Source organism: Amphiprion ocellaris, chromosome 17 (genome assembly GCF_022539595.1).
Source record: "Amphiprion ocellaris isolate individual 3 ecotype Okinawa chromosome 17, ASM2253959v1, whole genome shotgun sequence".
Lineage (NCBI taxonomy): Eukaryota > Metazoa > Chordata > Actinopteri > Pomacentridae > Amphiprion > Amphiprion ocellaris.
The window spans coordinates 12,693,508-12,707,924 of NC_072782.1; the positions used below are offsets into that span (position 1 = coordinate 12,693,508).

Consider the following 14,417-nt stretch of genomic DNA (forward strand, 5'->3'; position numbering starts at 1 on the left):
CTTTATTGGCCAATATAGTTAAATAGTAATTGTAATTACAGTCTAACATTTCCTTACTTGGCAAATTACTCTCTAGTTTAGGGCTTTATTTTGAACAGTATCAGTGTTATCTACTGGAACCAAACATAAAATGAACTCGGCTGCGGTTTGGCACTCGTGACATTATTTCTTCCATCTTTGTGTCACAACTTTAACTACTGAACTTGCACCCGCACGAACTTTGTGATAATTTCAGAACATTTAAATCTCTACAGTTAAACTAAAAATCAAGTCAGGCCACCGTTATTTCTGCAGCATGTTTAGAAGAACAGATATGAAAGAAAGTCATGTGATCTGCAAACGTGCCAGCCAAAGATTGGAATTATGAATTTAGCTTTAGACCATACACTATTGTTACTTTTATAAATTTACCAATGTTAAATATTATGGGTCAAGACCCTACAGTACTATTAATTATGCAACATTTGGCTTTAAAGACCAAGGAAGAACACAAATTACCCCAGTACCTTAAATAATAGGTTTATAATGCTACAATATATATAATACAAACTGAGCCAACTAAATATTAAAGTTAAGGCCCTACAATATCATTAATTATACCAAATTTACCTGACTAACTTAAATATTAACCTTGATATACTACATTGTTTTTAGATATGCAAAAAATACCAATTTTTAAAAAAATATTAATGTTAAGACTACAGGGTTTAATTTTCTATGTACCTGAGTAAGTTATATATAAGGATTAAAGCCTTACAATATTATGCAAAATACATAGTTACCTGGCTGAATTAATATTAGGGTTAAGAGCCTAAAATTTTATGTATAATGCAAATTTACAGGACTATTTTAACAATACAGTGATATTAAAGATACAAATTAATACATAATAATATTGTTAACGTGCAAGATTTGCCTGACCAAAATATTAAAGTTAAGACCATAAAATATCATATAAAATGCAATTTTGTATGATATGAGGTTAAGGTTAATTGCCTGATAAAGCTGATAAGCACAGACTATGTAATTAGCACTGCTTTGAAACTACATTACCCATGAAGCACCTGGAACCACAACAAACGTGCCAATGCCAAACATTCCACTCAATGAAGCCGGCATTTTAATTCTTACTGCGACATGAGGTAAGTAAATGAAACATATTTGACCTAACGTAACGATAATTCAACGTTTTCTAGTATTTTTGAACTATTCTACTTTGGCTTTGTCGTTAAATTCGTGGTGAAATCGTGTCCGTTTCCTGCCAGTGAACGTTAGCTGTCATGCCGATGCTAGCTACTGTTAGCAAACAAGCTAACCAGTAATCTAGTGTTAGCTTAGCCAGCTGGATTTATTACATTCGGTAGAATCGTGGCGTTGAATTGTGTGTGTTTTCTAAGAGAGAAACGAGCATGTTTTGTTGAAATACTGTCTTTAACAGTGCGGGAACTAGCATATAACAACACTCGCTTGATAACTGAGCTCGTCCTTCCTCTTAAACTGTTGACGTGTGGATGATGTTTGGTGTTACACATTTTATGTTTTTAGCTTTTGTCGGCCGTTGTGACCGATTTTAACCTGGCTGCAATAAATTCCAGTACTTTCTGGTATCGTTAAAGCATCGGCACGTCAAAAATAACCTTGGGTGACACCTGAGGGCGTGAGCTATCGTTTACACTAAACAGCTAGGTGCAATATTTAAGGTGTAAACTAGCTGCTGCCTTACATTAAATACTTGCAACCCTTATAATTTCTCTTTGCAGCCTAACGTCAAAGTGTAGCTGCTAAAACACGTTTATTATATGCATGTGAAACAAACGTTTTGTACATATCAGTGCAGGAAGGGATTAGGTAGAATTAATGAGGAGGCTTTGATCATATAATATCTGCTCCAAGGATGTAAAAAAGCTATCCACTGTCATTCTACCATTAAAATAGATCTAAACCTCCAGATGATTGCATAACAAATGGCCTCTGATATTTATCTGTCTTTCTAATAAGCTGTCTCACCCTCAGTCCTTTCATAGCAAGTTCATTAGTTATTTTCCTGTCACCATACTCAAAGGATAAACCATGGAAGCACATCATTTGGCACCCTTGGAAGTAGGTGAAGTAACATGCCATGACAACAGTGGATCCTCAGGAGTGCACCCCCCCTCTTCTGTGTACTTTTGTGTCTAATGGGACGTGTCAGTCGCTCAGTGGGAGGCTTTATTTTTGTATTGGACACATAAATGCAAAGAAAAATTAGGTCGTTGTCGTCTTAACAGTGTGTGCTCCGCAGATGTGAGTAGTTGTGTGATACGTCTCAGTTGTTAAATTATTGAATATTTCATTCCACTTGCTACTTATAAATAATGTAACATAGTATGAGGATGTTAGCGTCTAAAGGCGAAAGTGTTCCAGGTGACCAGGAGTTTGTTTCAGAGGGAAGTGGATATTACCGAGTTCCCGTATGCGCTGAGAAACAGAACAGTCTCTAAGATTAAACCTCTGAAAGTAGAATGGAAGTACAAAGTGTCTTTGATCACTAGTGCATATGATGGGACTTGATGTTTTCTGCTCTTATAGCTGAGAGGACTAGTGATGAGGGGGCGATACACTGACTCTATTCAGTGTCAGAGGCAGAGCTTAAAAGAGAGACAGTGCATCATCTGTAAGGTGTGGGTGGAGCTTTGGCCTCTGGCTGTCTGCTCTCAGTTTCGCTGTTCTCAGCTAGAGACAATCAACTGAGGACATTTTTCATCAGATTCAGCAATAGGTAGGGCTTTTATGAGTTTGATTGCTCAGTCTTTTCTCTGAGGTGTGTTGTATTCACTTGGAGGAAACTGCATGTCCTATTTTTTTTGTCACATTTGGTTCCCATCTTTGCTGAATGCGTAAAAGGGAAGTGACACTGAAAGGGGGGGGAATACTGACCAAACTTGCTCAGCTGGCAGGCAATGTATCCCACCACTAATTTCCCCTTTGTTGCCTCTATTGAAGCTTGTAGACTGTTATTTGCGCTGAGTTGCGGATGTTGACTGCAAGTTGTTCTTGGCTGAGCTAGTGGAATTGAAAATTTGGCCTGCTTGCTATTGCAAAGGGTGGGCAACAATTTATACCATTGTTTACAGCCATCTCCATGTAATTGTATTGGGTCAAACAGGGCGCTGTTATTATTTTCAGCATTTTCAGTTCCTTAATTATTCTTTTAGACTGTAAAGTGTCAGAGAATAGTGAAAAATTCCTGTCACTCACCTCCCCAGAGTTCAATGCATATTCTCATTTTCTTAAAAGTAGAGTGAAGGGGAACAAAATTTAGAAAATAAACTAATCTTCCTGGTGCTGGAATCAGAATGATTATCATATGTGCTTGAAAAGGACGATGAATATCAGAATAATGCTGATTTTTGTTTTCTGTTGGTGCTGTTTGAGCACTAGTGACAAAGTTTTGCATGCAATTATTTTGTCCTCATGACTACATTAATGAATTTAACAATTTGTCGCAGGGTGAAACTGCAGGTACTTGAAGGAAGTTTTTTTTTAAAGAACAAAACAAAACATCAGTTCTAGAAAATCACAAAACATTTGACTAAGTGGGATGAATCTGAGTGTAAATTTTTCTCTCTCATGTAGGTGTTGTTTCCTGTAACCCGCTATGGCACCGGGGGATGTGGTGCCAGACCATGCCAAGCAGCTGAAGTCCAAGGAGAAGCGGCCTGGAAACAGGGCATCGAAAGCAGAATGTGAGCCTGATGGATCCTTTGTCTTTGAGGCTCATGAGGCCTGGAAGGACTTCCACAACTCCCTCAGGCATTTCTACGAAGTGGGCGAACTCTGTGACGTCACATTGAAGGTAGGAGAGATTTGTTTGTCTTGTGTATTTTGTCTCAACTGATTTTTGTTTATTTTTCAATAATATCAGTTTGGAGATGATTTTATAAAGAATGTTTAATACATGAGCCTATTCCAAATTTTGGTTGTTTTGTATTCTGTCTCTATTTCTCTCTAAATAAATAATGGGTGAGTTTATTAATATTAAAGTGTGCCTTGTTTCATACTTTTCAATCATGTATTTTGTGTTTGTCTGTCTTTTCAGGTTGGCAGTAGGTTGATACCATGCCACAAGCTAGTGCTGGCTTGTGTTATCCCTTATTTCAGGTGTGCTCTATCTTTTTATATTGCTGTTGCTTTTTTTGTTTGGCTTCAAATAACCAACAAACATATGTTGGTGTTGTTGTTTTTTCTCATCACTTCCAAAAGTATTTAATGGAGCCTTTTGGTCTCAAGCTCTTTTCTGAAATATTCCTAAAAAGCATCTGTTTGCTAAATGATCACACAGATGTGACAGTAGCTCAGAGTGATGCATCAAGCAGTGGATGTGATTTTAATAGTACTCAGTTACCCTTGTGTCTGCAGCTCTGTATAAACTTATGCTCATTCAGGCTGTTTCTTGCTGTTTGAATTGTTGTCTTCATCAGAGAAGATATGAGATCTTTTTAGGAATTTTTGTTTAGGAAGTAGTAAATAAGTCATTAATCATTCAGATGATTTATTTGATAGTCCAAACTGTTATTAGGGCTTCACACTGTTCAGTTGGAGTGAAAGTTTATGGAATGAATGAATACCAGAAGGGACCATCAAAAAATAATGTATTTATTGTAACTTGCAGCATGATTACATTTCAACGTATTGTCGATGTGAAGCCTTTTTATCAAAGTTGTTGTATCTTCCCTCAGGGCCATGTTCCTGTCAGAGATGTCGGAGGCCAAGCAGGAGTTGATTGAGATCAAGGACTTTGATGGTGATGCCATTCAGGACCTGGTGCATTTTGCTTACTCTTCCAAGCTCACCTTAACTGTTGACAATGTCCAGCCGCTGCTTTATGCTGCCTGCATCCTTCAGGTAAAGAAACATGAATATAAACAGCAATGTGAGCAGTTTGTTTTATTAGTATAGTTTGTGTTATTTTACATGAACTCAGTTGTCCTGATTCAAGTATAGTGATGCTCAAACCTTCATTTAGCACTTCAAAATATGATGACAGTTTGTTAATAGAACAGCATTGCATTAAGGCTTAATGTCATCCTTAAGGCTCTGGAGGTCAGTATCTGAGCGGTGTCAGATGCGTCCACCTCCTTTTGCCTCTAACTGTCTCTTGATATCAGGTGAAATGTCTTCAATTCTCCATACCACAGTGTTTCAAGTCAGGCAAACATTGGAAAACTCTCAGGACAAATTTTCTCCACCATTTTCATCACGCAGTCTTTGATAAATTCACCCTCAGTAAAAGGTTTGCAGTGATTGCCAATCAGCGTTGTCACCTTGTAGCTCACCTTTGTGGCATTTTCATTTGACTCACAGGCTCTTGCAGAGGTTGATAAGTTGTCCTGTTTTCACATCCTGTCCTGGTTGTTTTTTATATAGTGATGAAAATGTCCTGATTTTCATTTCATTGGGCCATTAAATTGAACTAAAGCTTACAAGTATTTTTGTGAGTTTTTTGTAAGTTTGTAAGAGCTATTTTTGTTAAAGTTGGATTGCTAATACAGCAGAGGTATTTTTTTTAATCTATTTATTTATTTTCCAATACAGAAGAGACATTATTTCTATCATTATTTCATTTGTTATTTTTGAAACTTGTCATAATAAAACATGTTGAGTAACCTCTGAGAAGCCTATCTGAATTTGTGTCTTTGGTTATAGATAGTATTGGGTAATATAACAATTTTCTATCCATACAGTGGAGGCATACTTTAAATGTATTGAAATTATAAGGCATCTTTGAGTAAACTTCGAGTATCATTTGAGTATCTCATTGCTGGGCCGACTGTCCTGGTTTTTGATAATCAAAATATGGTCATCCTACTCTTGTGAAAAAGCAATGCTGTGCTGTTAAAGCAGCTTCCAGTTGCTTTGATTTTTTGCGGCGTTCTTTCCCAGTTAGCTTATCGTATATGTTAGCATGTTTCGTCTGGTAGTGCCTCTTGATAGTAAATTCCTTGAGAACAGCCACAGTTATTTTGTATTCCAGTGAAAAGTAGTCCAATTTCGGCATTTCTCGCTATTTTCTAAACGGGCTGGAAAGGTTAACATAAGGGTCACATGACGAGAGTGCAGTACATATGAGAATGTGTAAAATTGTTTTATTTTCCGAATCTTTTAGGTGGAGTTGGTGGCGAGAGCCTGCTGTGAGTACATGAAGGCCCACTTTCACCCCACCAACTGCCTGGCAGTTCGAACCTTTGCTGAGAGCCACAATCGTGTGGACCTGATGGACATGGCTGACCGCTACGCCTGTGAGCACTTCACTGAGGTAGTGGAGTGTGAGGATTTCACATCCGTGTCACCCCAACACTTGCGTACATTATTGTCCTCCAGCGAGCTCAATATTCACTCAGAGACACAGGTATACAACGCAGCAGTGAAATGGCTGAAAGCAAACCCTCAGCACCACGAGGCCTGGCTGGACCAGATCATGTCTCAGGTTAGCAAATGCATATTTTGCACCCAGGAGTGTTTGGTCTGGCTGGAGGAAATGCTGTATTTTTGTTACCTTGTGAACATGTGGTGTTCTTGTGAAGTTAGACTTTGTCCTAGTTTACTGATTAGCAGCATGTGAAGTATGGGTTACATATACGTTTACAGCTTTATGTAATCACTTTAACAACCGCATTATACTGTATGTTTGTCTCTCCTTTAGGTGCGCCTCCCTCTACTCCCAGTTGACTTTCTGACCGGAACAGTGGCAAAGGATGAGATGATTAAAGGTAACCTGAGTTGTCGTGACTTGATGGATGAAGCCAGGAACTATCACCTGCACCTCAGCAACAAGGTGGTCCCGGACTTTGAGTATTCAGTCCGCACCGTACCACGAAAGCACACTGCAGGTAGTACTTACATGGTAGTGTTTTGCTCAACATCTAACTACTGATTTTATAACATTTACAGCCAAGATCATGAACATACAGACTGTGCAGCCATTTCCAAGTGCAACATGTAAAAAGAAAGGATGTAATGTAAACCAAAAGGTGTGACAGTAATAACTGACCTCAGTCAGTCTCATGAAACAGCTTTGCCAGTCACAGTTACACAAAACGTCAACAGCTCAGCATATGGAAAGAGGCTTCTAGGGTTAGGGTTAGCAACAATCCATTATTTAATTTTTACTCTATACTGCAAAATGTGATCTAACGATGTTTGTCATAGCAGCAGTTGTTGTGCTAGAAACCAATGAGTTCTCAAGACATCTAGTCAGTACAAAGTCTGAGACACATTTTTCACCAAATACCAACCGCCAAATACTGACAAGTTGTCCTGTGCTGCATCTTTTGAGTGAACCTCCCACCTGTTTGTGCCTCTAATCTTACCGGTGCACCAGGTGCTCTGTGCTTGGCAGCAAAATATCACACAGATGTACAAAGTGATGTTCAAGGTCAGGAAATTACCAAACTGTAAGAGGCTGACTGGTGCATCACCATAAAAAAATTAACTCAATCCGAGATTCGGGTAATTTATCAAAAATGTTCTCACCTTTTTGTTTGTATAGGGTTGTTTCCAGCACAAAAGAACTTTTGGCACACACCAGTAGAGGTTTTAGCTGGCACCCAAGAAAAAGCACAAGTAAAATGATAACAACTGAGAATAACAACAGCAATTAAAATTTTTGTCCATTAGGAAAATACAGAGATTTCTGTCAAATACAGCAATATAAAGTCATTTTCTTTACTTTATGCATTCTCATTCCCTAATGGCACATTCTGAGCCAGAAATTAACCATGTTACAGAAAGTTCTTCATGTTATGTCTTACTGACTTTTTGGGGGTATAAGGTATGATGTGTACTCTTTGTATAATAATGTTTTGTTCTGTTCAACCATTTCATCAGGGGTTCTATTCTGTGTGGGTGGCCGTGGTGGTTCTGGTGACCCATTTCGCAGCATTGAATGCTACTCCATCACTAAGAACAGCTGGTTCTTTGGTCCTGAAATGAACAGCAGACGACGTCACGTCGGTGTAATATCTGTAGGAGGTAAGAGGAGCTTCACATAAGAACACTACAGAATGTAAATGTGATACAAAGAATTATGACACACTGTATATGACTCTAATGTTACTACAGTATTCCAGAAGACATCGCTGTAGATCAATGATCCAAATCATTATGATCACGCACAGAGGAAGTGAATAACACTGATTATCTTATAACATTATTAACCCTCTGATGCACTGTGTGGATCAGGAGATACCCATTTTCTGTTGGATTTGGGTCACTTTTGACCCATGTTGCGCATCAAATGGTTAATACTTGTAGGGTGCTTCCACTAAACAGTGGTAAGTACTGGCCAAAAGTGGTCTGATGTGGAACCAACCATAAACCTGCAACATGGTGTTGTGTGTTGTGCAAGTCTGATCTGTACTGGACATATAGATCTGCAGCTAATTTATTGGTCCCTGATACTACAGGACACCTTTTGAGGTCTTGTGAAGTCCTAATAAAAAGTTAGTATTTGCAGCATTTTCAATCATTTCAGCTTGTTATTTTACACAGAAATAGTGCTAACAGTCTCGAAATAGAGCACTGCGCTCCTTTCAGTATTCTTATCACTTCCAAAAATAGAAATTTATGAACTTGTGATCACAGCTCAAGAGCTAGTGTTGGTTTTTGATCTGTGATATGCAACCTGCAGTTTGCAAAGTCTATCCATTTTAACCAGCCAAATCAAAGACCACCTTGACACAGTGTCAGTTAGTCTGGAGTTGACACAAGTAAATGTTAATTCTAAAGAAGTTCAACCTTGCCATCTACATGGCATGTAGTGATGACAAACATGTGAAACATGGGTGTGTTAGAGGGTAGTCACGGATGATAATGGAATAATCCTATAAGGCTGAGAGTAACACCAGCAACTGCCCAACTGATCAGAATTTGGTAGGATGAGAGCATATCTACTGAACAATCAGCCAGTTGATCTGAAGACTGCAGTCTTAGTAGGGTCTATGCCCGTCATTTCATAAATAGGCAGAGGTGGTCACAATGCTTTGGGTGTATCGTGTTACTGTAACGTTGTACTTGTCACCTCTCATGAGACCTTTGTTTGGTCTGTAAGCATTATTTGTGATTGCTGGTCTGCTCACATGATCAACTTCACATCTTTCTGATGTCGTTTCCTTAGGCAAGGTTTATGCTGTTGGGGGCCACGACGGCAACGAACACTTAGGCAACATGGAGATGTTTGACCCTCTCACCAATAAGTGGATGATGAAAGCCTCCATGAACACCAAAAGGTACGCAGACACAATAGAGTGAATAAACCTTCAAAAACACGGAAAATAGAAACCTTGCCGCTGTAGCGGATGGAGAAATAGTTTTGAAAATATGCAATGTTTACAGAAAAGTTAGACATTATTCATATTGGTTTTAAAACTCTACTAATTAAATGTACATTTTGTTTGTATTATTTCCTGCTGACATAAGATTTTCCTTCTGTTTCATCTCGTTACATAGTCAGTAGCTGTGCAGGTTAATACTTTGAGATTCTTCCAATGAACCATTTACCATCGACTGTACCTTTTACTGATTGGCAGATACAAATAACTGGCATAAATATCTGCTTTCAGGAGGGGTATAGCGCTGGCAGCTCTTGGTGGTCCCATATATGCTATTGGAGGTCTGGATGACAACACCTGCTTCGAAGATGTGGAGCGCTACGACATCGAAAGTGACTGCTGGAGTGCCGTGGCTCCGATGAACACACCCAGAGGAGGAGTTGGATCTGTGGCACTGGGGGTGAAACTGAGGAGAAAAGACTATAGTTTGTTCCTGATGTTTGATATCTACTCTGCACTTCATTACTTTTAAAAAAAAAAAAAAAAAAAACTCTCTCCTCAGAGTTTCGTGTACGCAGTGGGAGGCAATGACGGTGTGGCGTCACTGTCGAGTGTGGAACGGTTCAACCCTCACCTCAACAAGTGGTCAGAGGTCAGCGAGATGGGCCAGCGACGGGCCGGGAACGGAGTCAGCAAACTCAATGGCTGCCTCTATGTAGTGGGTGAGAGGATTTTTCTATTGGATTCAGTTCACCTGAATTATTTCAAATCTGGTCCCTTGGAGAGCCAGATCATATTAATGGGATCCATACAGCAGCTCTAAGATGTACACATTTACCTGCTGAGCCCATCTGTCATTATTTCCTTCTCATACGTGGGCGCTTTTTCGATACAACCATATCACATGCTTTAATTACACAGCCGTGAGTTTTACACACAAATGAGTGTAAAAGTTCATGTTTGGTAAAACTATTTTGTAACTGATTCACAGAGTGTAAAGATATGATTGTTATTGCACTACTTGAATTAGAAGAGTCATTTCAGCTTCACTGAAATATCTGTTGTGACAGCTTACTGAGTAGATATCCCAGTGTGAATATGTAAAATGTCCTTTTCTGTATCTGCTCCTTTAACACCGGCTTAGTGCTACTTTAAGCAACACGCTGTTACACACAAGTATATTCTTTGTCTGTATATTTGGCATTTCAAGTGAGGCACTTTGGACACGTTCCTGAGAGGTATCATAATAATTTAAATTCTAGTCATTTTAAATAATTGCCTTTCTTACAATTTTCTAAAGGTGGTTTTGATGACAACTCACCCCTGAGTTCCGTAGAGCGCTTTGACCCACGAATGCACCGCTGGGAATACGTGTCGGAGCTCACAACTCCACGTGGTGGAGTCGGTGTCGCCACTGTAATGGGAAGAGTGTTTGCAGTTGGGGGACACAACGGAAACATTTACCTGAACACGGTGGAGGCTTTTGAGCCTCGAATGAACAGGTGAGCCAGAGGGGAAGCGAAGGCTGTTTGGTGCTATATGGAGTAAAAACCCTCTTTTGATAGTAGAAACCTTATGTGTCAGACATACTGTAGATGTTTCCATGCTTCAGGTCCCTCATTTATTTATTTTTTTTCAGTAATGCTCTTTGACAATCTGTGAATATCTGAAAAGATGCAAAATATGAGGTGTGATACTTTTCGACAGCTTGTTTGTATGTGTAGTTCAAAGGCCTTCCTCAAAGGAAGTTATAAGGCAGTTTTTAAGATGGATAAACTATTCATTCTCACTATTACACAGTTGAAAACACACCATGGTTATTGGCAGTTGCCAAACTGTAGCACATATAGTCACAGTTTTGTGATTTCTGCTGCAGTAAACCCAAACTTCTTTTATTACAAGCAGCTAAAAATGGATTTCTGATGGCATTAGATTATAGTAGAACATGGGGTTGCTGATATTCTTTATTGTTGGAATGTTATTGTGATGTTATTATCAAGCAGTAATATACTAGACGGACAGTACAAAAGTGGTGGAATAATAATGCTGTATATTTTCTTTTGTTATTTGAATCTTACAGCAGTGAAGGGAGACTAGTGTACAAAACTCAAGAGGCACAAGCAACTTTAAGAAGCATTTAACAGTAGGCGACAGTAAAATAAAATGTAAAAAGAACAGAAAGCTTGCCATACACAAACTGCAGAGCACAGCAGTTAACAACACTAAAACAAATATTTCCTGTGTTGTCTTTGTGCAATAAAATGATGATCATCTTACCTGAACACAAAAACGTAAGGAAGTTTGATGGACTATAGTCCATATATAAAGCCTGTTCTCTGAGGTAGGATTTGTTTTTTTTCAATACTTAGTGATTAATTACACAGCTCTTATTTAGTTCATTTTAATTCTGTAGTTACAGAGCTTTAATTACGTCTCTCCCTGTTGAAATTCATTTTTATTTTCTATGTCTTTGCCGTTCAGATGGGAGCTGGTGGGCTCAGTGTCTCACTGTCGTGCTGGAGCTGGAGTAGCCGTCTGTTCGTCTCACGTCAGCCAGATCAGAGACGTCGGTCAGGGATCCAGCAACGTGGTCAACTGCATGTGACGACCACCCAAAACTACCAGGTGACTGACGGCCAGGTCACATCCAGATCTGATCACTGCACAAGCACACAACACAAAGCACACAGACAGGCAGAGTGATTCCACTCGGCAACGTTTGTACTGAACATCTTTACGCTGTAGGCTGATGTTCAGCTTGTACACAGTAACTGAGGAATATTAGGGAGATTTTACTGACTTGAAGTGCACATTTGACAAATCTGAAGTCTTCTTTGACGAAATGACACAATCAAGACATGTTTCTTGACTCCTGCTGGTGTTATTTGCAATCATTAATGTAGTATTTTGTACTGTATTTTCTTCCGTTTGTCTGCTTTGGCATAGTTTTGACTTTTTTAAGGGAAAATAGTAGCTGAGCCTTGTACTAAATACAAACCTCTTGAGAATGAGAGGAGAGCTTCAGAGCTCCTTGGTTAGCTGTGCACATTAGAAAAAAGGACTTTACAGTGGGCCAGTATGAAAGATTGTAAAGGACTTCTCTAACCAGTCGGTCTACTGGCAGTTTTTGTTATCCACACGTGACAAATCAGTGATTTAAAGACATTCATGCTGTATTTAACACGGACCCGTGTGGTTGAATCTGTAACATTTCTATCAGTCTGAATCGGGATGTTGAGATGCAAAGAGTTTACAAGATTCCTGCGATTTTATTCCAGGATTTTCAGAACTGTTACATCAGCAGCTGCAGCTGGAGTTAGCTGGATCATTACCAAGCAGCTCTAGCTTTGTTTTGTGGTTATTCTGCCTGAATTTTGATTTAAAGCTCACTGGAACAAATCGATCGCTGATTAGGAGTGCCAATCACAGAAAAGCCATTGGACAAAGCTGTAAATGCAAATCCACGAAGTCGACTTGTTTACCCTGACTTCAGAACTGGTTTACAACTTTATCTGAGAGTCGAGGAGTGATCAGAGCAATATGGTGCATATCTTTACTTCTTTTCCAGTTTTACATTGTTGTATAGAGATCTGTTCAAACTGGCAGGAACAGACTCAAATTCAAAATTTATGTTTGACGATAGCTGGACTGTCAGAAATCCTCATCAGAGATTTTTCAGATGTGTATGAGATTCAGCTGAGGTTTGTGTCTGCAGATGGTTTGGTTATATTTTAATATATGGACATTTTTGTATAATAAGATAGCCGTATCTTTGGTATTATTCTTTACTATCTAATCCATTGCTGTGCACTATTTTCCTAGAATAGATGTGAAGTCTGAGTATATTTTTGTCCTAAATGGAGAATTTCATGTTATTCATAATATAAGTTTGAAGATGTCTATTTAACACACAAGTATTTCTGCCATATTGAAGAAAAATGTATAATTTCTGGCAACAGTTTTTTTTTTTTGAATAGGCAGACAGATGACTATTTACTCTTTATACAAGTTAAATACACTTTATTGAACAGATAGTGTCTCACAGGTATTAATACTATCAGTCATTTTTACTATTAAACTGAAGCCAACTTTATTAGCAAAGAGTCTTTTGTAAACTTCGATGTGTAAACTTTGTGTTGTTCTTCCTCCTCTTGACTGCTTCCATCTTGTGCTTTATTTACACTGTATTGGTATAAATTGGTACAATAAAGTTATGTGTAAAGTTCATTGGTGGGATTTCTCTTCTTTTCTCAAACTTTCTGACCTTTGCCTTTCAGACTAACAATAAAATGGGCACTAAAAAACTCTTTGAACAGCTAAATTTGTGTTAAAGTCACCCGTTACATGCCATCAGATGCTGTAAACTTCAACTTGGCTCAACAAGATACTCTTATGAGCAAGTTGGGTTTTTTTTTTTTTTATGTATAAAATTTTACTTTTCTGAATAGGAAACATTTCACTGGGTCAATACAGACTCATAATCTTGTTGCCTGAATAGGACAATCTGCTGAGTAATATAGCATAAATGAGAATCTGATTTCAATTTTAATGTTTTGTAACATCCCATGAAACCATGTTAAAAAGTGACAGCTGGAGGCGGTGGTTTGACAGTATAAGTTTATTGACCGTTGCCATGTGGTTGTTACAAACAGCATCTCCTGGACTTTGTGGTTTTATTGTGTCAGATGTGTTTATCTGTGTTATTTAATGTTCACTCAATCTCCAAATGGTTGCAAGAATTTCTTTGCTTGGAGTTTGTGAAGTTCAAGAAACAAATTGTATGAAACCTTGTGTGTTTGTCTGATCATTATGTACTGTGTTATATGATTTCTCAGGACCAGATTTCAGCTAACATTATTTTGTGAGCTGAAGAAAATGATGCCCAGCAGTTACATCAAATGAAATATGTATAGTCCTAATGCTTTTATCGGGTAAGTGCGTTTTATTCTTGGTACTGTCACAAGGAAATTCAGTGATTTGCATCAAGATGCATTTAGTAACAATGAAAGAATGTGATAAAGGTAAGAAAATGTTTTTAATTGATTAGTTTTTACTAAAATCTAAACCTTGCAAAAAGTTTTTTTAACCTTAGAAAACTTGCAGCATAAT

General features: G+C 38.4%; 1 protein-coding gene across 3 annotated transcripts; it reads left to right on the forward strand.

Moving 5' to 3' along the window:
• Positions 1 to 1,053: 1,053 nt before the first annotated feature.
• Positions 1,054 to 13,535, forward strand: klhl8 (kelch-like family member 8). Of its 3 annotated transcripts, none has more exons than XM_023280892.3 (12): positions 1,054 to 1,142; positions 3,616 to 3,835; positions 4,079 to 4,140; positions 4,719 to 4,884; positions 6,146 to 6,466; positions 6,683 to 6,869; positions 7,867 to 8,010; positions 9,155 to 9,266; positions 9,600 to 9,768; positions 9,871 to 10,030; positions 10,609 to 10,810; positions 11,790 to 13,535. In XM_023280892.3, exons 2-12 carry the CDS (start codon positions 3,638 to 3,640, stop codon positions 11,911 to 11,913), a joined length of 1,845 nt encoding a protein of 614 aa, XP_023136660.1. In that variant the 5' UTR covers positions 1,054 to 1,142; positions 3,616 to 3,637; the 3' UTR covers positions 11,914 to 13,535. The 3 variants fall into 3 exon arrangements, with proteins under 3 accessions (XP_023136660.1, XP_054875462.1, XP_035809024.1); XM_055019487.1 differs by lacking the exon at positions 1,054 to 1,142 and adding an exon at positions 2,643 to 2,758 and having other exon boundaries at positions 6,146 to 6,295; XM_035953131.2 differs by lacking the exon at positions 1,054 to 1,142 and adding an exon at positions 2,736 to 2,758.
• The last annotated feature ends 882 nt before the right edge of the window (positions 13,536 to 14,417 follow it).